General features: G+C 41.8%; 1 protein-coding gene across 3 annotated transcripts in view; it reads left to right on the forward strand.

The window, feature by feature from the left end:
- The window catches only part of sec24d (SEC24 homolog D, COPII coat complex component), a 194,306-nt gene that overhangs the window by 119,535 nt on the left and 48,455 nt on the right, over window positions 1–26,316 (forward strand). For all 3 annotated transcript variants that reach the window (XM_072253167.1, XM_072253168.1, XM_072253169.1), the window contains exons 14-17: window positions 1,041–1,157; window positions 1,633–1,803; window positions 6,791–6,887; window positions 16,589–16,734. In XM_072253167.1, coding sequence (XP_072109268.1) covers window positions 1,041–1,157; window positions 1,633–1,803; window positions 6,791–6,887; window positions 16,589–16,734 — 531 coding nt within the window. The remainder of the gene's footprint in view (window positions 1–1,040; window positions 1,158–1,632; window positions 1,804–6,790; window positions 6,888–16,588; window positions 16,735–26,316) is intronic.

Consider the following 26,316-nt stretch of genomic DNA (forward strand, 5'->3'; position numbering starts at 1 on the left):
TTCTTCCTTGGAGCGACAGAGGATGAGAGGTGACCTGATAGAAGTATATAAGATAATGAGAGGCACTGATCATGTGGATAGTCAGAGGCTTTTACTCAGGGCTGAAATGGCTAGCACAAGAGGGCACAGTTTTAAGGTGCTTGGAAGTAGGTACAGAGGAGATGTCAGGGGTAAGTTTTTATGCAGAGAGCGGTGAGTGCGTGGAATGGGCTGCCAGTGACGGTGGTGGAGGCGGATATGGTAGGGTCTTTTAAGAGACTCCTGGACAGGTATATGGATCTCAGAAAAATAGAGGGTTATGGGTAACCCTAGGTAACTTTTCAGGTAAGGACAAGTTCGCACAGCTTTGTGGGCTGAAGGGCCTGTATTGTGCTGTAGGTTTTCTGTTTCTGTTTCTATATGCCAAAAGCTCAAGTAATCCCCAACCACTGATATGCCCTGCGATTGAATTTCTCCAGTATACTTCTCTCTGGGGAGTCAGTCTAAAAAGTAGAGTGAAAGAAACCTTCAATTCTGTTCTGGCAATGCCAGGTAATTGTTATTATAAATTCTAAATTCTTGTTAGCCAAGTTATAAGGAATATGGGAAATATGACTAGGATATAAGGAATACGGCTAGAATATGGAACTAGTTGGCAGTTCGCTCACTGAGTGGCAAAATAAGTATGAGAGATGAAACAGTCTATTCCTGTTTTGCTTTGATGATTGACTGTTCAACCATGGGAACAATTGCAACCTGACCTGACCTAGTGTGCATGTCTGAGAATTTCTAACAAGGAACTTTAACAAAATGGACTGACAAATTAGCGCATTTTCTTTCCAGCCTTTTAAGTTGTCCTGGGACCAATGATACTAATCCAGATAGGCATACCAACTCAAGCTTAATGTGAGCAGTTCCTATTTTGTTACAGCATAGCTACTCAGAAGTGCTGACCATTAAATAAATGGGATTATAACTTGTAAATCAACCACAAGAATGCATTAGGAATAGAGCAAACTGTGAATAAATTAACTCTTCTTCCCCCTTTGTATTTACAACAGGCCGCAGAATGTTCTGGGAAATTATTTATATTCCAGTCATCGCTGCCCACAGCTGAAGCTCCAGGAAAACTGAGAAACCGGGATGACAGGAAGCTGGTGAATACAGATAAGGAAAAGGTACTGTGGCTGCAAGATGCGTCTTAATACAGGTGACCCCTGTATTTGGGTAACAGAAATTTGCCCTTATGAAATTGACAAATCTAGAATCTAGGAATAAAAATGCATCCTTACCAAGTTCACTTGAAAAATAATTTTGAAATATTTTTTGTTTCAGCTCACATTTTTAACATGTGTACAGCACGGTGTTATGCTGTGGCTGTTAAATTTGAGTCCAATGTGGTTAAATGTATTTTAAATTAGTGTCCTATTCACTGACACAGATTTCTGCCCAATTGTAATAGCTCTTATTTTCAGGAAGGTATTTGCATCAAATTCCTTTATATCATGAGTAAGATTGTTTATCTTTTCCTTTTTCTGACACGTATAGCTCGACAATTCTTCTGTAACTTTTGCTTTATTGATATCAGTCAGGGATGCCCAACTAACACAATAATGTGGCAGTTGCGAGATAATTGTTTTTCTCTTTCTGCAGGTACTTTTTCAATCGCAGTCAAATTTTTATGAAACTTTGGCAAAGGACTGTGTGGCCAATAGCTGCTGTGTAGATGTGTTTCTGTTCCCAAATCAATTTGTGGATGTCTCAACTATGGGGGTCGTGCCACTGGCTACTGGTGGTAGTTTGTACAAATACAACAATTTCCAGGTAAAGTTCAGTTGTCATTTTAACAATATTTTGACCTATTTGTCCATTCTAATTTCCTATTGCCTTAGTGCATCCTTTCTTGTTCCAAATTCAATCCTTAACTTGTATAGCGAGTTTGGAGTCAGTGAGGTTAACTCTCCAGGGTGACATGTAACCCTTAAAATAGGTGGTCTTGATTTTATGTAAAGCCAAACTATTAAGATTCTGTATCCCAATGCCATTTCACCTCAGCTACCAACCATGCAGCCTCCCACCATTTCTGGCTAGTCAAATCCACCATCTTTCTAAGCGAAACCATATGCACAGTCGGTGTCTGATTTGTATGCCATCTGTGCATTGCCCACAGTAGCAATCCCCAGCTCCCAGGTGCATTAAATTTCTTTTTCTTATTTCTACACCAACCAGTCCATCACTAGCCTTCTCACAGTCAACTTTAGGTAGCTGCTGCCTTCTGTGTCTTCCAAACACCCCCACCCTGTCCCCTTCTCTGGTCCTTCCATTTTTGTCCCTTTGTCCCCTTTCACATATCTCGCCTCTAGATCCAACACCCATATTTACCCCTCTCCCCCCTGTGGTTTCCACCTATTACACATAGATTTTACCCACTGGATCTCCCCTTCACTATCTGGTTTTATCTGCTCTTTAACCATACCCCCACCCCATGCTTCCCATTATCATTTTCCTTATCAGATTCCTGCCCTGGTAGCCACTTTGTCATTTGTCATCTTCCATCAGCTGGTTCCGACTTCCACCTCCCCTCCCCTCACTGCAACTTCTGCCTTTTGTTTCTCATTGACTGCCCCCATCAGTCATCCACCTACTTCTAACTCCCAACTCCACCTCTCCCCCTCCCCTACCTGATGCTCCATCTGCACGCCTTCCTTCGTCCTCCGCAATCCACCTGTTGTTAATAAACTTATAATGTAACAGTAAGAAAATGCCTTGAGCAGGACTCAAATTCGAACATCTTTATCTCAGTCACTGGAGCTGGGAAACGCAGGAAGAGAGAGTAGATGAATGTTTAAAAAGTGTTCCCAATCAAGACTTAGCCCAGCAGATTCCATTCGGAGCTGAGAAGCCTGCAGATATCTGTACTGCTACATTGGACTCTATGGCGGACTAATGTGGAGCAGAAGGCTACATTTTAGCCTACAGTCAAGACTCCAAACCCTCAACCCTATCTATTATGGGTTTAATCCTGTCAAGCTGGTGCCAGTAAACAATGCGACCAACAGCGACAGTTTGCAAAGCTGCTTCTTTTCTTCTTTCAAATATGATTCTTACTACTATGCTGTCTGTGATTGGAACCAGTGAGTTACATTTTCATGGTTTGTTTTGGGGCTGATTGAGTGATCTGGCCCTTTGCTGTCTCAAGAAATTCAGTGAAGTTTGATAGAGGCCTGGAAACTTGGGGATGGGGTGCAAGCTCATAATCGACTCCATTGCTTCTTTCCAATTGAAGTGTTGAGCAAGGGTGAAGTTGACAAGGGCGGGAGTTGAGGGTGGGCAGGTGTTTGGCTTCATCTGCCTGTGTTTGACCAGACTTCTCGCTAGCTGTTGTCAAAAGAAAATGCGGGAGCCTTGGAATCTACGTTGATCGGCAAGGCTGTAGGCTCGTTTTAGGGGACTGAGGTTCATGCTACATGTGTTCATGGATTCTGTTTTTTTTTGGGAGGACAAATTTCAGAGTTGTATTCTGTATGCATTGATAATAAACCTACTTTGAATCTTAATTGCTGGACCATCTGAACAGATATTAGTGAAAGATCCACTACAATTAGTTATTTTGAAGTAAAATTTGTACAAGCTATTTTTTTTAATCCATACCGTAAAATGGGCATCACAGTGACTCTCATTACCAGAGACCCAAGTACGATCCTGACTGTGGGTGCTGTCTGTGTGCAGTTTGTACCACTTTTCTTGACCCTAATCCCAGCCTTAATCCAGTTTCCACCATTTGCACGATGCTCTGCATTACAATGGTGTGTTGATCATTAGATTAATTGGTGACTGTGTTGCCCATAGAGTGGGTGGGTGTTATAAGAATCGGAGGTATTACTGGGCATGTGTAGACTCGGGGGAATGGGATTGCTCTGAAAGCCAGAATAAATGTTATGAGCCAAATGGTCACTTTCCCAATCATATGAAAATGCATGAAAAATATACTTGTTGTTAAAGAGTTGTGACCTTCAATTTTCATCACCATTTGAAGTCTGGTAACTGCACTAATACAATGAATTCCAACACTGGATGAGAAATACAGAGAAATTTCCTATTACCTATTTGTAATGTAGTACATATGGGTATTACCTATAGCATATTGAGGTGACTGATCCAATAGAGAAGTTGAAGTTCCTCCCTCCAGAAGATCATAGCCAGAATGCAATCACAGTTCAGTGAGTCATAGAAAAGTACAGTGCAGAAACAATCCCTTCAGCCCATCTAGTGTGGGCCAAACCATTTAAACTGCTTACACCTTTCGCCCTGCACCAGGACCATAGCCCTCCATACCCCTACCATCCATGTACCTATTCCAGCTTCCTTAAACATTGAAATCAAGCTCGCATGCACCACTTTCTCTGGCAGTTTGTTCCACATGTTAGCCCTCTGAGCGAAGAGGTTTACTCTCATGTTCCCCTCAAACTTTTCACTTTCCGCCTTTAATGCATGACCTTTAGTTGAAATCCCACCCAACCAGTGGAGAAAGCCTGCTTATATTTACCCTTCATAATTTTGTATACCTTTACCATATCTCCTCTCAATCTGTAACCTATTCAATCTTTTCTTATAACTCAGGCCTTCCAGTCCCGGCAACATCCTTGTAAATTTTCTCTGCACTCTTTCAAACTTATTTACATCTTTACTTTAAGTAGGTGACCAAAGCTGCACACAGTGCTCCAAATTAGGCCTCACAAATGTCTTATACAACTTCAACGGGACTGTAATTATGCTCAGGAATGCTGCCTGATTCCAACAGACTTCTCACACACTGCCAAAGTGAGCAGCCGGCGTTTAGAATGAAGTGTGAAATAGAGCATTGTCACTTCAACTGCTCAATCACTCCAGTCCTCACCAGATGAAAGAATTCAGGGCTGAATAGTCTGAATTACTTGCTATATTTTGGAGTACCTGAAATTTCTCTTGTTTTTAAGAAGTCTCGCCAAAAATTAAGAAAGGTTAACTTACATTCATAAAACAGAAATAATGTGAAATGGGGATTATTTCAATTCCATCTTCAATCACTTGCCAAATCTATTGATTTAGGAATAAATTCCATTTCTTCTGAGTTTTTGTATTAGGCAAGCAGTTTCTGTGCAATTGGTTATCTGTACCAATATGTCATGTCTTAAATTACAGCTAATAATTTCCTTACTTTGATGTTTGAAGAAAGAATATTTCCACCATATGTAAAATAATAAATCATGCAGCATTAATAATTATTTGCAAATTTGGATTTAGTTTTTGGGAATTTAGTCACAGTTCACAAGCATAAAGTAAACAATTATCTTTATTTCTATAATCTGGATCACAGTTTGTTCATGAATATAATCTGGTTTGCCCCTGGGGGATTTTTTTAATTGACTCATATTTTCAGGGTCTGCATTAGATCATAGAACATAGAACAGTAAAGCACAGGAAAAGGTCCTTTGGCTCACAGTGTTGTGCCAAGCTAATTAAAGTAATGACTCCTAATCCCTTCGCTCCGAGCACCTCCGCTCCGTCCACCACAACAGACAGGATCTCCCAGTTGCTACCCACTTCAACTCTACTTCACATTCCCCTTCGGATATGTCCATACATGGCCTTCTCTACTGCCATGATAAGACTAAACTCAGGTTGGAGGAGCGAAACCTCATATACCGTCTGGGTAGTCTCCAGCCCCTTGGTATGAACATTGAATTCTCCAACTTCCAGTAATTCCCTCCCCGCCTTCCCCCATCTCTGTTTCACTCTGCCCCCTCCCCCCAGCTGCCTACCACCTCCCTCATGGTTCCACCTCGTTCTACTACCCATTGTGTTTTCCCCTATTCCTTCTTCACCTTTCCTGCCTATCAGCTCCCTGCTTCGCCTCCCCCACCCCTTTATCTTTCCCCTTACTGGTTTTTCACCTGGAACCTACCAGCCTTCTTCCCATGCTCCCCCCACCTTCTTTATAGGGCCTCTGCCCCTTCCCTCTTCAGTCCTGATGAAGGGTTCCAGCCCGAAATGTTGTCTGTTCGTTTCCACGGATGCTGCCCGACCTGCTGAGTTCCTCCAGTGAGTGTTGTCCTGATCCCTTCTGCCTGCACTTGGTCCACATCTTTGTATTCTTAGCCTACTCTTGGCAACTCATTCTAGGCACCTACCATTCTTTGTGTGAAAAAAACACTTAAAACCCTGCCCTACACATCCCCTCTAGTACTAGACACCTTGACTCTGGGAAATAGTTACTGACTGTCTCTCTATGCCTCTCGTTATTTTATCAGATCTCCCTTCAGCCTGCTCTGATCCAGAGAAACAACGTCTCCTTGTAGCAAAACTCTTTTTGTGACCTACCAGAATTTATCATTTATAAAGCTGCAACATAACTTCCTGACTTTTGAACTCAATGCCTCAACTAATAAAGGCAAGTGTGCCATATGCCTTTTTTAACCACCCTCTCGATTTGCATGACCACTTTCAGGAAGCTATGGACTTACACCACAAAATCACTCTTTACATCTGCCCCTCAGTATTGGGTTCATCAAATTGAGCAAATGTGACTGAGCAAAATCTGTGTAATGAAGTATGCACCAAGATGTCATTAGTTACATGAATTTCCAATTATCTATAAGATTGAATTAATTTAAGGTTTTTTCAGAAGCAATAGATTATTTATTGAGAGGAAATACAATACAGAATGAAGAATCTGCTTGGTTTAGTTTTTGCTGCTTTATATCACTATTACACAGTGCCATCTGCTGGTAGAACCAGTACTTCTCAAGCTCCTCATCTTTTTTTTGCACAGATACAGCTTGATGGCGAACACTTCTTGAACAATCTAAGAAAGGACGTACAGAAGTCAATAGGGTTTGATGCCATCATGAGGGTCAGGACAAACACAGGTGAAGTGCCTCTGATTGAGGAATTTGATGTTAAGTAATTTGAATCAAGTGTCTTTTTTATGCGGCATTGGATCCGAAGTAAGAATCATTTCGTTCACCTTTACAATTGTACACTGAGGGATGACCATAAACAATCTTCAATCTCTACATTGATCATTTCAGGTGCAGAATGAGATTTCATTAATCATCATAAACTGATCATTTTTGTTTCTTACTGTGTTTCTATAAATTAGGAATATCTGATGCTAAGTTAGAACATAGAACAGTACAGCACAGGAACAGGCCCTCCAGCCCTCAGTGTGAGCCAAACCAAATAAATAGCCAACTAAACTACTCCCTCCTGCCAACACAATGTCCATAGCCTTCAATTTTCCTTATATTCAAGTGCCTATCTAAACATCTCTGAAAATTTCTTAATGTATGCCACTCACTATGTAAAAAAGCTTGCCCCCCCCATATCTCCTTTGAAATTACCCCCTCTCGCATTAAATACATTTCAATTTGGAAAAGGATACTTCCTGTCTACTCTGTCTATGCTTCTCGTAATCTATCCAATCTCCCCTCAGCCTCCACCGCTCCAGAGAAAACAACCCAAGTTTGTCCAACCTCTCCTTACAATACATGGCCTCTAATCGAGGCAACATCCTGTAATCTTCGACTGCACCCTCTCCAAAGCCTCGACATCTTTTCTATAATAGAGTGACCAGAATTGTATGCAATACTCCAGATACGGCCTTATAAAACTGCATCACAGTTTGCTGATGACACTAAATTGAGTGGAAAACCACATTGTGCAGAGGATGTGGAGAGTCTACAGAGAGAAACAGATAGGTTAAGTGAGTGGGCAAGGGCCTGACAGATGGAATACAATTTTGGTAAATGCGAGGTCATCCACATTGGAAGGAAAAATGGAAGATCAGATGATTATTTAAATGGTAAATGATTGCAGCATGCTGCTGTGCAGAAGGACTTGGGAGTGCTTGTGCATGAATCACAAAAGGTTGGTTTGCAGGTGCAGCAGGCTATCAAGAAGGCAAATGGAATGTTGGCCTTCATTATTAGAGGGATTGAATTTAAGAGCAGGGAGGTTATGCTGCAACTGTACAGGATACTGGTGAGACCATATCTGGAGTACTGTGTGCATTTCTGGTCTCCTTACTTGAGGAAGGATATACTGACTTTGGAGGTGGTGCAGAGGACATTCACCAGCTTGATTCCAGAGATGAGGGGGTTAGACTATCAGGAGAGAATTTGTCATCTGGGACTGTACTTGCTGGAATTCAGAAGGATGAGAGGAGATCTTACAGAAACATATAAAATTATGAAAGGGAAAGATAAGATAGAGGCAGGAAAGTTGTTTCCACTGGTAGGTGAGACTAGAACTAGGGGACATAGCCTCAAGATTCAGGAGAGTAAATTTAGAACTGAGTTAAGGAGGAACTGCTTTTGCTAAAGAGCAGTGAATCTGTGGAATTCTAAGCCCAATGAAGCAGTGGAGGCTACCTCAGTAAATATATTTACAAGAAGGTTGGATAGATTTTTGCATTGTAGGGGAATTAAGGGTTATGGGGGAAAAGATAGATAGGTGGAGATGAGTCCATGGTCAGATCAACCATGATCTTATTGAATGGCAGAGCAGGCTCGATGGGTCAGATGTCCTACTCCTGCTCCTATATCTTAGGTTTTTATGTTCTTAACTTTGTAAGTTTCAAAGGTACATTTAATGTCAGAGAAATGTATACAATATGCATCCTGAAATTCTTTTTCTTCGTAAACATCCACGAAAACAGAGGAGTGCCCCCAAAGATTGAATGACAGTTAAATGTTAGAACCCCCAAGCTCCCCCTCCCATGTGAAAGCAGTAGCAAAGCAACAATCCCCTCTCCTCCACCAGCAAAAGAAAAGCCATGGCACCCACCACCGAGCACTCAAGTGTGCAGCAAAGCATCAGCAAAGACGCAGAATTGCAGTGCCGCAAAGACTACTCATTCACCCAGTATTCGACAAACCAAAGGCTCTCTCTCTCCCTAGTAAGGGAGAAAGAGGTGTCTCCGTTTCACAGCAAGAAGGGAGACATAACAAACAACTCGTTGATTTATGGTGTTAAAAGTCCGTTGTGCCGCTTTTTCCGAGCTCTGTGCCCAAAGACCTCGGGTCTCTGGGCACACAGACAGCAGCCAGCTCGCTGCTTTCAACCTTCTGTCTCCCACAACACACCGGCAGAGACACTGACCTTCATTCCTCCTGCCTCCAGAGCCACGAGGATCCCAGAACTCCAAAGGCGAGCTAATCTCTTCGGCCGCATCCTTGGCATATCAAATAATGGCCAGTCATGAAACCCCAAGAGTGGGTCCCATTCCCACAAAGAACTGAAGTTAGCATAACTCCTGGTCAGGGTCTTCAAAAGAACCCTGAAAGGGAAAAATAGAGATATTAAAGAGAGAAATAGAGTTGTTTCCAAAGATGCAAGCAAAGAAGTCGGCGTTGGATGCCATTGTCTCCTCCTAAACTGCTCCTCTTCTCCTTTTCAAGTAGTTTTATGATGGAATAATGTGATTTAAACAGCAATAGTATATTTCTGTGTTTAATCAATAGTCGGTATTTTCCAGTCATTGTCAAACAGATGTTCATTACAGTTGTGTCTACATCCTGTGGATTTTTGACTGGAATTTGCAATGATTATCAGACTGGTTCAACAGCAGTGCACATCTCCACAGGAGTCAGTGGAGCTGTGGGAAAAATTAAAGCAACTTTAACGACTCAGACTGAAGAATGCTTACTGCAGTATGCAGAATCAGAAAGTTCGTTTGAGAAATGTTAGTTCAACACATAGGAGAGATTAGTTTTGGGGTTTTTTAATTTACTTTTTAACTGGTTTGGTACAACATTGTGGACCAAAGGGCCTTTCCTGTGCTGTACTGTTCATACACAGAACATAAAATAAGATGCAGTAAAGGAAGATGAGATGGAAGAGACAGAAATAAAAGATTTCTGAAAGAATGGTTTACTTTAAACATACAACAAGAATTAATATCTGTTAGATTGGAATTTAATATTCAATACTGATACAGGTTTCCCCTGCCATCCGAAGGTAGAGCATTCCTATGAAACGGTTCGTAAGCCGGAATGTCGTAAAGCGAAGAAGCAATTACCATTTATTTATATGGGAAAATCTTGTGAGCGTTCGCAGACCCAAAAAAAACCTACCAAATCATGCCAAATAACACATAAAACCTAAAATAACAGTACCATATAGTAAAAGCAGGAATGATATGATAAATACACAACTTATATAAAGTAGAAATACTTCTCTACAATGATTGCCTGAACAGATCTCCGTAGCGAAAATCTCACACAAGCGCCGTCAGCAGAAAATCTCACACAAGCGCTGTTGGCAAAAACACTCCAGTAACCTTTAAGCTATGAAGCTGCCAAATCATACCAAATAACATGTAAAAATACACAGCCTATATAAAGTAGAAATAATGTATGTACAGTGTAGTATCACTTACTGGAACACAGCGCAGAGCACACTGATGATGGTGTGTTAGACTGAGTCGTCGCAGGTTGGGTGGTGCAGTGGCCCCCACCCTCTGCGCTGCCGACCTGATACCGATCCACGAAGAACGCAGCGGTGCCGCGGTAGCTGGGAGGCACACAGCACATCTTTAAGAAAAAAACCGAAATAAACATGCTAATTAATTAGGTGCTGCCCGGCACGTAATTGTCAGCCCAGATCAGTGCTGATTGCCGATTGCATCGCCTCTAATCTGGGCCAACAACTACGTGCTGGGCAGCACCTAATTAATTAGCATGTTTATTTCGGCTTTTTTCTTAAAGATGTGCTGTGTGCCTCCCGGCTACCGCTGCATTCTCCGCGAATTGGTATCTATCCGGGAATTGGGGTGGTGGGACACTGGGGTGTCATCTCGTCGTCTGTTTCCATTAGGGCAGGCAGCTCATCTTCTCCTATGACTGCTTGCCTCGATGTCGAAGGTCGAGGTTCGTCGTCTGCTGTGGCTGATGTGGAAGGCTTGCTTGACTGCTGAACCTCGCGCATTTTTGGATCATACAGTTCTTTGTAAGCACTCAAACCATCCTGCAAATATCCCCTAAACCAATGTACCCTTTCAAAATTAAAGTCGTACTTTATCATTGCAGCGAAAATCTCACGCAGTTGCTTCACTTTCGCTACTGCATTCAGTTTCGATTGTTATCCTTTCCTCTTCCAATTGCATCAGCTCTTCATCTATCAGTTCTTGGTCATGAGATGCCAAAATCTCTTCAACATCATCTTCGTCAGCTTCCACAAGCCAAACTCACGTTGTCCTTACTTCGTTCACCACGATCGAAACGCTTGATTATGTTTAGTTTTACGCTAAGTGTAACACCCTTACGAGCTCTTTCAGGCTTTTCCGACACCTTAGAGCTCATCTTGCAAAAGGCTGCTCACAGGCATGTGTTTAAGCGATGCCGTTCCGAACCCGGGGGAGGAAGCCTGTTTGGGGCGCGCACTGATTTTTTATCGTAACAGTGAAAACGCCTTCTGTTAGCAAAAACAGGGTACTAATGTAGGTCTTTCGTAACAGTGAGGTTTCGTAAAGCGAACGTTCGAAAAGTGGGGGACACCTGTAATGCTGCTGTATAGACATTAGACTTGAATTGCAAAGCATTCACACACATTGGAATAGTAAACCCAACCTCTTCTGTGGGATTTGTGGTATAATATAATGTGCCCTTTCATGTATTTGATTTGAGCAACTTGCAAAGCAACTTCCTGATTTCTGCATAGCTCTCCATGTGTCCTTTGATCTTTGTTACTGCTTTCCTCTTCCTTTCATGCACTAAGTGCTCATAGTATCATTTTTATTGCCCATCCTGGCTAATCCATTCATGTCATTAGGGAAGAAGCGGGAGAATGGAGTTTAAAAAAATCATTGAATGGCGGAGTAGAGCCGATAGACCAAATGGCCTAATTCTTTTCCTTTATCTTATAATGGTATGAAACATTTTCTGTTTCGTGTCTGATTGCAGTATCAGAAAGTACTGAAAATGCTCATCACTTCCACTGTCTGGACAGTTCTGGCCAAGGTGGTTTCTGTGTACCATGCTCCTTGACGTCTTCTGGATGGATCATGAAATCATGTATTTCACTTCTTTTATATCTTTTACATTTGCTTTTCATCTTGAATGTGATTCTGGAACTGTTGGAGCCTGTAATTCGCAGCTTGGAGATCGTCTGGATGTTTCAGCGCTCCGCAGTCTCAAGGAGGATTCCAGGAGGCAGAGGCAGAGGCAGCGAGCGTGAACCTGTGGCAAGAAGGCAGTGGGACGGGGTGTGAGCCAATGTTCGGCTCCATTTCACTGATTGAGGCTTCCATTGTTCGCTGATTAAAGCAACGAGGAAGATTGAAACATCAATGCGAATGCAGAGGGTGAGCGCTGGCAACCTACCTCTTGATTGCTGGTGGGATCACTCTGCTATCGGAGAGGGGAGTCTGCCTTTTGATTGCTGGTGGGATCACTCTGCTATCGGAGAGGGGAGTCTGCCTTTTGATTGCTGGTGGGGTCATTCTGCTATCGGAGAGGGGAGTCTGCCTTTTGATTGCTGGTGGGATCACTCTGCTATCGGAGAGGGGAGTCTGCCTTTTGATGACTGGTGGGATCACTCTGCTATCGGAGAGGGGAGTCTGCCTCTTGATTGCTGGTGGGATCACTCTGCTATCGGAGAGGAGAGTCTGCCTTTTGATTGCTGGTGGGTTCATTCTGCTGCCAGAGAAGGAAGATTGCCTTTTGATCGCAGTTGAGATCGCTCTGCTGCAGGAGAGTGAAAGGACTGGGGCTGTACCCAGAGAATGTTACCCAGGCTTTCTGCGTTTTGGATATGGACTTGCACTATAGATTTTTTACAGTCTTAGTTTTTTTTATATTTTGTGTTTTTCGCCTGATCTTTCTCTTTTTTTTTAATGTATGGAAGAAGGGTATTTGGGGATCGACATGCTGGCTCTGTTTTTGTTCGTTTTTTTGTGCAGGGAGGATGGATTTGTGGGTTGGTGATCATGCTGCTGGTCTTTTCTTTCTTGGTTTCGTGGCTATTTGGAGAAGAAGAATTTCAGATAATGCTTTGATAATAAAATGAATCTTTGAACAGTTTCTGTTAGAATATCAGAAACTAGAAGGTGACCTGATTGAAATGCTAAAGCTTTGAGAAGAAAAAGTGCAGCCGAGAATCATCAAATTAAAATTATCACTGAGCAATTATGGAGAGATTTTAGCAGAAGTGAAGTGGCTGATTGAAAAAGAAATGCTTGGCACAGAGAATTATTGATGCAATTTGAACAATTGAACTTTGCATTTACTAGGGAAAAACTGGATCAGTGTTTAATCAAAAGAGGCTACAAACCTATGGGGAGGGAGGGAGGGAGACTAAATGCAAATTAATTAATGTAAGATTGCAATGGTCTAATGAGCCAAATGACTTATTCACACCTGTATGCTTCCACGGAACATTGAAGCTTCATTCACCTAATCAATTAAAATATATAGGTGCAGGAAAGCAAAGACATCATTGGATCTCAGGTAGGATGTATTGTAAGTAGGAGATCTGTAGACACCCGGTAAGACAAATATACAACAGACAAAGGAAAAGCAAACACTAGGAAGCATGAAGGAAGGTAAATTTGTAATACTTGTGAATGTTGGATGTATTAAAATTGAGACACTGTAAACATATATAAAGTGACTAAGCAGAGAAAATCTGGGGTGAACAAACTACTGTACATACAGTAGATGTCTCTGGTCTAAATAAAAGTAAAATTGTGCTAAAGTGTGTTACTGATTAACAGACCAGTAAGTGAAGAGCAGATTACTGACAAATAAACTTGTTAAAAAGTTAGAAAATGATTTTAATAGTCTATTTAATTAATCAAACATAAATTGGACAACCTGAGATATTTAGAACTGGAATTGGTAAATGTGTTATGTAATATCTCGGTGGCTTTATAATTTATGAAAGATAATCCTCATCTGGTACTGACTAAAGACTAAGACAAGTGCAGGAGGTTGAACAATACAACATAGGGGGCACCATGGCACCGCGGGTAGTGCTGCTGCCTCACAGTTTTAGTTACTGTACCTGGGTTCATTTCTGACCTCCAATGCTACCTGTGTTTAGAATCTATCGATCTCCCTGTGACTGTGTGGGATTCACCTTGATGCACTAGTAGCCCCCCGCATCCCAAATACATGTTGACTGGCTTCTGTAAATTATCCCTATTGTAGGTGGGTGGTGGGAGAATCAGGGAATTAGTGAGCATGTAAGGGAGAAAAGATAACAGGAAAGTAATTGAGGGAATGGAATTGATCGGAATGAAGTTGAGCTAACATTGACTCCATGGCCCAAGTATAATTTTCTTTATTATTATGAAATTTGATGTATCTGGAATTTGAGCATAAGTAAACAAAGAATTGGGGAGGAAAAATAGAGAAGCTGAATATTTATCAAATGGTGAACAACACATTGAAATGGTTTGTTTTCAATATTCAATATTCATAGAGGGTTAGGAGCCAATGTATATGAATCATTGTAAGTTACCACAGGGATACAGAAAGCAGTTAGGAAGGCAATCAGTGAATTGTCCTTTTATTGCAAAAGGATCTAAGAACTAGATCTATCCTAGTTATAAAGACACTTGGTGAGACTGAATCAGACTGAGGAGAAATTAAGCAAACTGGAGCTATAGAATTTAGATGTCAAAAACCAGCCCTGCCTGGAGAAACACCATTTCTCCAGGATCGATGTTTACTCTTTAAGCCTTGTAACAATTGTGCATATTTTAATGAAATCCCTTCTCACTCTTCTGAATTCTATAGCTCCAGTGTGCTTAATCTCTCCTCTTAATCTGATACACTCCCAGCAAACACATCCTTCCCCAGTTTGAGAGATCAGACCTGAACACAATATTCCCTGCAGATTCGGTCTCACCAAGTCTCTTTATAACTAAGGTAGATCTAAACCCTTCCTATCCATGCATCAATCCAACTGTCTTTTCTAAATTGTAGCTACCTCAACCACTTCCTCTGACAGCTCATTCCTTAAATATACCACCCTCGATATAAAAAAGAACATTTCCCTCAAATTCCTATTAAATCTTTCACCTGTCACCTTAGTTCAGTGCCGTCTAGTTCTTGATTCCTAAATGCTTGAGAAGTTGACTGAGTACATTCACTCTATCTATGTACCTCTATAAGATCACCTCACAGTGTCCTATGCTATATTGGTAAAGTCCTGTTCAACCTCTCATTATTACTCAGTCCTTCAAGTCCTGGTAGCATCCTTGTAGGTATTTTCTGCACTCTTTCCAGTTTAATAACATCTTTTCTATGGCACAATGACCAAAACTGAACAGTGCTTTCAAGTGCGGCCTCTCCAGTGCCTTGTAAGACTGCAATATATTATAACCTCCCAACTTCTATACCGAGTGCTTTGACTGAGGGCTGCATGCATTAAACATTCTTCACCACCCTGTTTACATGTGACTCCACTTTCAGATCACCATGTACCTAAACTCCAAAGTCCCTCTGTGTGTTGCTCAGATTTCCAGCATCTTCAGATTTTCTCCTGTTTGCTATCAGCATTATCTCTTTGCTTTTATATTCTATTCCCCTAGAAATAAATGCCAACATTGCATTTGCTTTCCTTACTATAGTCTCAACCTGTAAATTAACCTGTAAATAGATGACAAATAATAAGAATCCCAGTTCTGATCTCAGAAGCACACAACTGGTCAGGAGCTTACAGTCCATGAAACAACATTTTGCCATCACTCTCTGCTTCTGTCCTCAAGCCAATTATGTATCCAATCAGCAAGATCTCCCTGAATTCCATGTGATCTAACCCATCAGACAATCTACCATATGGAATCTTATCAAAGGCCTTATTGGTGCATATAGAACTGCCTACTGCCCTGACATCATTGACCTTCTCATAAACCTCAATCCAGATCATAAGACATGTTCTGCTGCATACAAGTCCATGCTGACTACTACCACTCTCCAGTAACTTACCAGCCACAGATGTTAGGCTTACTGGTCTATAGTTCTCAGGTTTTTCCTGCAATCTTCTTAAGTTATGGTATCACATTCGCAACCTTCCAGTCTTCCTGAACTTCTTCAATAGCTAATGATGATACATATATTTCAGTAAGGGCACCTGCAATTTCTCTTCTAGTCTAATCTTCCACAGTGTTGTTTCATATACCTGGTCATGTCTCGGATATTTGTCTACCTTGATACATTTTAAGATGCACAGCACCTCCTCCACGGTAATGCAGGCTACCCACATGAGACCTTCCCATTGGTTTTCTCAAATTGTCTTTCTCCACTGTAAGAGTAAAGGAGAAATATTCACTAAGGACATTGCCCATCTCCTGCAATTACACACATTAATGTTCACTTTGGTCTTTGAAATGCCTTATTTCTCCCTCTAGTTACTTTAGTCACAGGTAAAGTTGGTTGTTGTCAACATACTGGTGAACACCGCGTCCACATTTTCAGAAGAGGTTGGAGAAGGGCAGGATGCAGGTTAAGAGATGATACATTCTTAGGGAAGCCTGTGAAGTTTGCAATGCATTAAACTATGAGGAAAGTTTTTAAGCATTCCATGCATTTTAAACATTTCTTTTAATATTTTCTTTATCAAGGCTTCAGAGCAACTGAATTCTTAGGCTCCATGTATATGAACAACACAACTGATGTGGAATTGGCTGCCATTGACTCTGATAAGGCAATCACCGTCGAGTTCAAACATGATGATAAACTCAGTGAAGAGAATGGAGCCTTAATCCAGGTAAAGCACTTCAACATTGCTGTGTTACCTGAGCTTTCCATACAACATAACAAGTGTTTCTAGACTTTACATTTGTGTCTATTTTGGCAAATCACGGTCAACTTTAGTAAGTTGTTTTTGGATGTGGGTAGGAATAACAAAGTAAAAGAGAAGACCTATCCTGAAATGACAGAACTAGAGTTATTCTTCATTTATCCTTAACAACACACCATAAAAACACTTATTCATTCATTTTATAATTGTTTAATTTGCCTTTTTCTTTACAAACTGAGTGCCGCATTTACCAAAATTGTACCTAGAGTTCAACCTAATTCAAGTTCAACTTCTATCAAAAAGACAGGCAGGTCGGCAGAGGAGTTGGGGTGGTGCTGTTGGTAAAAAAAAAACTTGAAATTAAACCCTTAGAAGGAGGTGACATAGGATTGGAGGATGTAGAATCCTTGTGGGTAAAGAAACTGCAAGGGTAAAAAGATCCTGATGGGAGTTATATACAGGAACGCAAACAGTAGCCAGAGTATGGGATATCTATTTCAACTGGAAATAGAAAAGGCATATATTAAGGGCAATGTATGATAGTCATGGAGGGATTGCAATATGCAGGTAGTCATGGTGTCATGGTAGTCATGGAGGGATTTCAAGATGCTTCTCGAAGAAGAAGCATTATAAAGGCAGGATGATGCAACCATGGATGGCAAAGGAAATCAAAAAAACATAAAAGCAAAAGAGAGGACATATATTAGAGTAAAAATTACTGGGAATTTAGAGGATTGAGAAGCTTAAAAACCAACAGAATCTAACTAAAACAGCCAAAAGGATGGAAAAGATGAAGGTAAGCTAGCCAATAATACCAAATGTTTTTTCCAGATATGTAAGGAGTAAAAGAGAGATGAGAAGACCATTGTAAAATTGATGCTGGAGAGATTGTAATGGGGGACAAGGAAATTGTGGATGAATTAAATAAGTATTTCAGTAGTATGCCAGAAGTTCGAGAGTATCAGGGCAGAAGTGCGTGCTTCTATTACTAGGGAGAAGGTGCTTGGGAAGCTGAAAGGTCTGAAGATAGATAAGTCACCTGCACCAGATGGATTACACTCAAGGATTCTGAAAGAGATAGCTGAAGAGATTGTGGAGAAATTAATGATCTTTCAAGAATCACTAGCTTCTGGAATGGTTCTAGAGCATCTTAAAACTGGCAATGTCACTCCACTCTTCAAGAAGGGAGGGAGGCAAATGACAAGTAAGATGTTAGAATCTATTATTAAGAATGAGGTTTCAGGGTACTTGGAGGCGCATGATGAAATAGGCCAAAGCGAGGGGAAATCTTGCTTGACAAATCAGTTGGAACTCTTTGAGGTAACAAAAGGCAGGATAGACAAAGAATAGTGGATGTTGTTTACTTCGATTTTCAGAAAGCCTTTGACAAAGTGCCATACATGAGGCTGCTTAACATGAGGGAACCATGTCTCTATACTAACATGATAGAAAATTGGCTGTCTGGCAGAACACAAAGAGTAGGAATAAAGGAAGCCCATTCAGATTGGGTGCTGGTAACGAGTGATATTAGTATTTGGACTGCTTCTTTTCATGTTATATGGCAGTGATTTGGATGATAGAATTGACAGCTTTGTGGCCAAATTTGCAGACGATACAAAGGTAGGTAGAGGGGCAGGTAGTGTTGAGGAACTAGGGAGTCTGCAGAAAGGCGGATTGGGAGAACGGGCAAAGAAGTGGCAGATGGAATACAGTGTAGGGAATTGTATGGTCATGCACTTTGGTAGAAGGAATAAAGCCGTGGACTATTTCCTAAATGGGGAGAAAATTCAAAAATCAGAGGTGCAAAGGGACTTGTGAGTCTTCGTGCAGGATTCACTAAAAGGTTAACTTGCAGATTGAGTCAGTTTTAAGAAGAGCAAATGAAATGTTGGCATTCATTTCGAAAGGACTAGAATTTAAAATCAATGATGTAATACTGAGGCTTTATAAGGCATTCTTCCAACCGCTCTTGGAGTATTGTGAGCAGTGCTGGGTGCCTTTTCTAAGAACAGATGTGCTGGCATTGGAGAGGGTGCAGAGGGGTTTCCAGGAATGGAAGGGAGCGTTTGATGGCTCTGGACCTGTACTCACTGGATTTTAGAAGAATGAGGGAGAATCTCAGTGAAGCCTATTGAAAATTGAAAGGACTAGATAGAGTGGATGTGGAGAGGATGTTTCCTACAGTGGGTGAGTCTAGGACCAGAGGGCACAAACTTAAAATAGAGGTGTGTTCTTTTATAACAGAGATGAGAATGAATAACCAGAGAGTGGTGAATCTGTGGAATTCATTGCAATGGACAGCTGTGGAGGCCAGGTCATTGAGTATACTTAAAGCAGAGTTTTATGAATTCTTGATTAGTCAAGGTGTTGAACGTTACAGGAAGAAGGCAGGAGAATGGGGTTGAGAGGGATAGTAAGTCAATCATGATGAAATGGCGGAACAGAATCAATGAACGAGTGGCTTAATTTTGCTTCTATGTCTTATCGTTTTTATATCTTTACCTTGCTTCTGTAAATCAAGACAAATGAATGTAGGAAAAAGAAGAAAATAAAAACATTAAGAGCCTACCTTATTAAAGATCTTTCATAACTGCAGCACTTTTTAATATGTTTGTAACTAGTGAATATCTTTTGGACTATAGTCTATCTTGTACTATGGGAAAGAAAACAACAATTCAGCTTCATCACGGAAGAGTCCATAATTGTTGATTGAGTGACAATGATTGGCCATGGCAAGGAGAAGAACATTTTTGCTTTTATTTAGTTGATAAAGCAGGATCTTTTAAATCAACCAGACAGGGCATGCGAGTCTTCAGCTTATGTATCTCATCAGAGGTATAACACCCTCAGGATCCTGTATAACTAATTTGATTGAATCCTTTGAAGGGGTAACAACATGTATAGATGAGGCCACGGTAGTCGATGTAATTTATATGGACCTTGGTAAAGCCATGTGGGAAACTAGTTCAAATGATTGGGGCCCATTAAATTCAGGGCAAGTTGGCAATTTAGATCCAAATTTGGCTTGGCAATTGGAGAAAGAGGTGGTTTACAGAGGAACACACATACAAAATGCTGGTGAACGCGGCAGGCCAGCAGGTTTACAGAGGGTTGTTTTTTCAATTGGGCACCTGTGACTAATAGTGTCTCACAATAATCAGTGCTGTTTGTCAGTGTCATCTATTGCATCCACTACTCTTGGTGTGGCCATCTCTAAATCTGTTGTAGATTAGGACACAGCTTAGTTGGACACCTTTGCACTATCTGCCTGAAGATAGCTTGGTGGCTGCCCACTTCAATTTAACTTGCCATTCCAATTCTGACATGATAGGCGATTCTGTGGACGCAGTCCAGAGACCCGGATGGTAGTTTGCCTCCCTGGTGCCAGGGTCCGGGATATTTCTGATCGTGTCCAAGATATCCTGAAGTGGGAGGGTGAGGAGCCAGAGGTCGTGGTACATATAGGTATCAATGACATAGGTAGGAAAAGGGATGAGGTCCTGAAAGGAGAATATAGGGAGCTAGGAAGGCAGTTGAGAAGAAGGACCGCAAAGGTAGTAGTCTCGGGATTACTGCCTGTGCCACGCGACAGTGAGAGTAGGAATGCGATGAGGTGGAGGATAAATGCGTGGCTGAGGGATTGGAACAGGGGGCAGGGATTCAAGTTTTTGGATCATTGGGACCTCTTTTGGCGCAGGCGTGACCTGTACAAAAAGGACAGGTTACACTTGAATCCTAGGGGGACCAATATCCTGGCGGGGAGATTTGCGAGGGCTACTGAGGTGACTTTAAACTAGAATGGTTGGGGGGTGGGAATCAAATTAAAGAGACTAGAAGAGAGGAGGTTAGTTCACAACAGGGGAATGGCAACCAGTGCAGAGAGACAGAGGGATGTAAAATGAGGGTAGAAGCAAGAAGTAGTAAGGTGAAAAGTAAAAGTGGCAGGCCAGCAAATCCAGGGCAAAAATCAAAAAGGGCCACTTTTCAACATAATTGTATAAGGGCTAAGGGAGTTGTAAAAGCGAGCCTGAAGGCTTTGTGTGTCAATACAAGGAGCGTTTGTAACAAGGTGGATGAATTAAAAGTGCAGATTGTTATTAATGAATATGATATAGTTGGAATCACAGAGACATGGCTCCAGGGTGACCAAGGATGGGAGCTCAACATTCAGGGATATTCAATATTCAGGAGGGATAGACATGAAAGAAAAGGAGGTGGGGTAGCATTGCTGGTTAGCGAGGAGATTAACGCAATAGAAAGGAAGGACATTAGCCGGGAGGATGTAGAATTGATATGGGCAGAGCTGCATAACACTAAGGGGCAGAAAATGCTGGTGGGAGTTGTGTACAGGCCACCTAACAGTCGTAGTGAGGTTGGGGATGGTATTAAACAGGAAATTAGAAAGGTGTGCAATAAAGGAACAGCAGTTATAATAGGTAACTTCAATCTACATATAGATTGGGTGAATCAAATTGGTAAGGGTGCTGAGGAAGAGGATTTCTTGGAATGTATGCGGGATGATTTTTTGAACCAACATGTCGAGGAACCAACTAGAGAGCAGGCTATTCTAGACTGGGTATTGAGCAATGAGGAAGGGTTAATTAGCAATCTTGTTGTGAGAGGCCCCTTGGGTAAGAGTGACCATGATATGGTGGAATTTTTCATTAAGATGGAGAGTGACATAGTTAATTCAGAAACAAAAGTTCTAAACTTAAAGAAGGGTAACTTTGAAGGTATGAGATGTGAATTAACTAAGATAGACTGGCAAATGACATTAAAAGGGTTGATGGTGGATATGCAATGGCAAGCATTTAAAGATCGCATGGATGAACTACAACAATTGTTCATCCCAGTTTGGCAAAAGAATAAATCTGACAAGGGAAATTAGGGATAGTATCAATTCCAAAGAAGAAGCATACAAATTAGCCAGAAAAAGTGGCTCACCTGAGGACTGGGAGAAATTCAGAGTTCAGCAGAGGAGGACAAAGGGCTTAATTAGGAAGGGGAAAAAAGATTATGAGAGAAAACTGGCAGGGAACATAAAAACTGACTGTAAAAGCTTTTATAGATATGTGAAAAGAAAAAGATTGGTTAAGACAAATTTAGGTCCCCTACAGACAAAAACAGTGAATTGATTATGGGGAGCAAGGACATGGCAGACCAATTGAATAATTACTGTGGTTCTGTCTTCACTAAGGAGGACATAAATAATCTTTCGGAAATAGTAATGGACAGAAGGTCCAGTGAGATGGAGGAACTGAGGGAAATACATGTTAGTAGGGAAGTGGTGTTAGGTAAATTGAAGGGATTAAAGGCAGATAAATCCCCAGGGCCAGATGGTCTGCATCCCAGAGTGCTTAAGGAAGTAGCCCAAGAAATAGTGGATGCATCAGTGATAATTTTTCAAAACTCTTTAGATTCTGAACTAGTTCCTGAGGATTGGAGGGTGGTGAATGTAACCTCACTTTTTAAAAAAGGAGGGAGAGAGAAACCGGGGAATTATAGACCGGTTAGCCTAACATCGGTGGTGGGGAAACTGCTAGAGTCAGTTATGAAAGATGTGATAACAGCACATTTGGAAAGCGGTGAAATCATCGGACAAAGTCAGCATGGATTTGTGAAAGGAAAATCATGTCTGATGAATCTCATAGAGTTTTTTGAAGATGTAACTAGTAGAGTGGATGGGGAGAACCAGTGGATGTGGTATATTTGGATTTTCAAAAGGCTTTTGACAAGGTCCCACACAGGAGATTACTGTGCAAACTTAAAGCACACGGTATTGGGGGTAAGGTATTGATGTGGATAGAGAATTGGTTGGCAGACAGGAAGCAAAGAGTGGGAATAAACAGGACCTTTTCAGAATGGCAGGCAGTGACTAGTGGGGTACCGCAAGGCTCAGTGCTGGGACCCCAGTTGTTTACAATATATATTAATGACTTGGATGAGGGCATTAAATGCAGAATCTCCAAGTTTGCGGATGACACGAAGCTGGGCGGCAGTGTTAGGTGTGAGGAGGATGCTAAGAGGATGCAGGATGACTTGGATAGGTTAGGTGAGTGGGAATGTGGATAAATGTGAGGTTATCCACTTTGGTGGCAAAAACAGGAAAACAGATTATTATCTGAATGGTGGCCGATTAGGAAAAGGGGAGGTGCAACGAGACCTGGGTGTCATTATACACCAGTCATTGAAAGTGGGCATGGCGGTGAAAAAGGCGAATGGTATGCTGGCATTTATAGCGAGTGGATTTGAGTACAGGAGCAGGGAGGTACTACTGCAGTTGTACAAGGCCTTGGTGAGACCACACCTGGAGTATTGTGTGCAGTTTTGGTCCCCTAATCTGAGGAAAGACATCCTTGCCATAGAAGGAGTACAAAGAAGGTTCGCCAGATTGATTCCTGGGATGGCAGGACTTTCATATGATGAAAGACTGGATCAACTAGGCTTATACTCGTTGGAATTTAGAAGATTGAGCGGGGATCTTATTGAAACTTATAAAATCCTAAAGGGATTGGACAGGCTAGATGCAGGAAGACTGTTCCCGATGTTGGGGAAGTCCAGAACGAGGGGTCACAGTTTGAGGATAAAGGGGAAGCCTTTTAGGACCGAGATGAGGAAAAACTTCTTCACACAGAGAGTGGTGAATCTATAGAATTCTCGCCACAGGAAACAGTTGAGGCCAGTTCATTGGCTATATTTAAGAGGGAGTTAGATATGGCCTTTGTGGCTAAAGGGATCAGGGGTATGGAGGGAAAGCTGGTACAGGGTTCTGAGTTGGATGATCAGCCATGATCATACTGAATGGCGGTGCAGGCTCGAAGGGCCGAATTGCCTACTCCTGCACCTATTTTCTATGTTTCTATGTCAGTCCATGGCCCCTTCGACTGCCATAATGAGACCAAATTCAGGTTTGAAGAACCACACTTTCTCTTCCATCTGTGTATCCTCCAACCTGATGGCTTGAACATCGATTTCTAACTTCTGGTAATTACTCCCCCTCTTTTCTCCATTCCCCATTCTGGTTACCCCCTCTCTTCCCTTCGCCTGCCCATCATCTCCCTCTCGTTCCTTCCCTTTTTCTCCATGGTCTATTGTCTTCTCCCATTAGATTCCTCCTCCTTCAGCCCTATAACTCTTACACCTATCACCTCCTAGCTTCTAACTTCATCATTCATCACCCACCACCCTCACCTCGTCTGACCGATCACGTGCTGGGCTGTATTCCTCCCGCTACCCTCACCACCTCATTTTGGCTTCTGCCGCCATCCTTTCCAGCTTGAAACTTCAACTCTATATTCTCTTCCATAGATACAGTGTTCCTCCAACATTTTGCATGTGTTACAAAAATAGAGAAACTATGCTCTATAAAACCTTGGTCTGACCTCAGCTGGACTACAACTTGCAGTTTTGGTCATCGTGTTGTAGGAAAGAAGTGATGGTGCCTGAGAGGGTGCAGAGGAGATTGATCAGATTATTGTCTGGGATAGAGCTGTTCAGTTTTAAGCAGGAGACTGTCGAAATGGGGTCCATTCTCCTTCAGCAGAGAAGGTATAAGTGGTCATAATTGAGATGTATAAAATTAAGACAGTTATGAGATATGGTATTGTGCAGGAAGTTTTTCCACCCTATCACAGATACAATAAACTACAGGTTTAAGATAAATGAGAAGGGATTCCAAGGGTCATGAGGGGGACCTGGCTTCATGGTAAGCAGCTAGAATGAATTGCCAGAGAGAGTGTTTGACTGCATTTTAGAACTGTTGGAATACCTGAATCACTTAGGTTTGGTGAGCTGTGGACTAAGTGCTTGGCAGTGGGGTTAATTCAGGAGGCTGCTGATAGGTGGGGCTGACTGACCTGTTTCTGTGCTGATTCTCCATCATTTTAAAGAACATTTAGTTTGTTCCAAGCTAAATTAAATTTAACAAAATGATGACAAGATTTACATCATAGTGATCTTACAGGATTCCTTTCTATTTCATAATCATTTTCTCCTGGTATAATTAACATCCAAGTTTACCCAGAGGCCTGCCAAACAGATCAAGATGGTGTTGATTGATTACAGTGCAAAAAATATAACCACAGTTTTATAGTAAATTGATGCTAATGGAAAATAAGTTTAATAGTAAGATCACATTGAATGATGCTGAATGAAGACGCCGTAGACACAACATACTGTACTTTGACAGAAAATGATAATGAGGATGTGACTAAACACATTGATGAAGGTAGAGCAGTAGATGTAGTGTATATGCATTTCAGCAAGGCATTTGATAAGGTACCCCATGCAAGGCTTAGTGAGAAAGTAAGGAGGCATGAGATCCAAGGGGACCTTGCTTTGTGGATCCAGAACTGGCTTGCCCACAGAAGGCCAAGAGTGGTTGTAGATGGGTAATATTCTGCATGGAAGTCAGTCACCAGTGGTGTGCCTCAGGAATCTGCTACTTTTCGTGATTTTTATAAATGACCTGGGTGAGGAAATGGAGGGATGGATTAGTAAATTTGCCGATGACACAAAAGTTGGGGGTGTTGTGGATAGTGTGGAGGGCTGTCAGAGGGTGCAGTAAGACATTGATAGCAAAACTGGGCTGAGAAGTGACAGATGGAGTTCAAACCAGTTAAGTGTGAGGTGGTTCATTTTGGTAGGTCAAATATGATGGCAGAATGTAGTATTAATGGTAAGACTCTTGGCAGCGTGGAGGATCAGAGGGATCTTGGGGCCTAAGTCCACAGGACACTCAAAGCTGCTGGGCAGGTTGACTCTGTGGTTAAGAAGGCATACGGTGCTTTGGCCTTCATCAATCATGGGATTGAGTTTAAGAGCCAAGAGGTAATGTTGCAGCTATATAGGACCCTGGTCAGACCCCACTTGGAGTACTGTGCTCAGTTCTGGTCGCCTCACTACAGGAAGAATGTAGAAACCATAGAAAGGGTGCAGAGGAGATTTATAAGGATGTTGCCTGGATTGGGGAGCATGCCTAATGACAATAGATTGAGTGAACTCAGCCTTTTCTCCTTGGAGCGATGGAGGATGAGAGGTGACCTGATAGAGGTGTATAAGGCATTGATCGTGTGGATAGTCAGAGGCTTTTTCCCAGGGCTGAAATGGTTAGCACGAGGGCACAGGTTTAAGGTGCTTGGAAGTAGGTACAGAGGAGATGTCAGGGGTAAGTTTTTTTTTAGGCAGAGAGTGGTGAGTGTGTGGAATGGGCTGCTGGTACGGTAGTGGAGGCAGATATGATAGGGTTTTTTAAGAGACTCCTGGACAGGTACATGGAGCTTAGAAAAATAGAGGGCTATGGGTAACCCTAGGTAATTTCTAAGGTAAGGACATGTTCGGCACAGCTTTGTGGGCCGAAGGGCCTGTATTGTGCTGTAGGTTTTCTGTCTCTATATATGAACTGCCACTATACACTGTGATATAATACTTGATTCTGAAAAGGAATGTGTTGTCTTTCAGCAGAGGCAAATCAGAGTTCACAGATAGCTATGAAAAGAAGGTGGAAAAAAAATCTAAGAATAAGCTATATGTAAATGTAACCCTAATGCA

This window comes from Mobula birostris, chromosome 3 (genome assembly GCF_030028105.1).
Source record: "Mobula birostris isolate sMobBir1 chromosome 3, sMobBir1.hap1, whole genome shotgun sequence".
Classification (NCBI taxonomy): Eukaryota; Metazoa; Chordata; class Chondrichthyes; order Myliobatiformes; family Myliobatidae; genus Mobula; species Mobula birostris.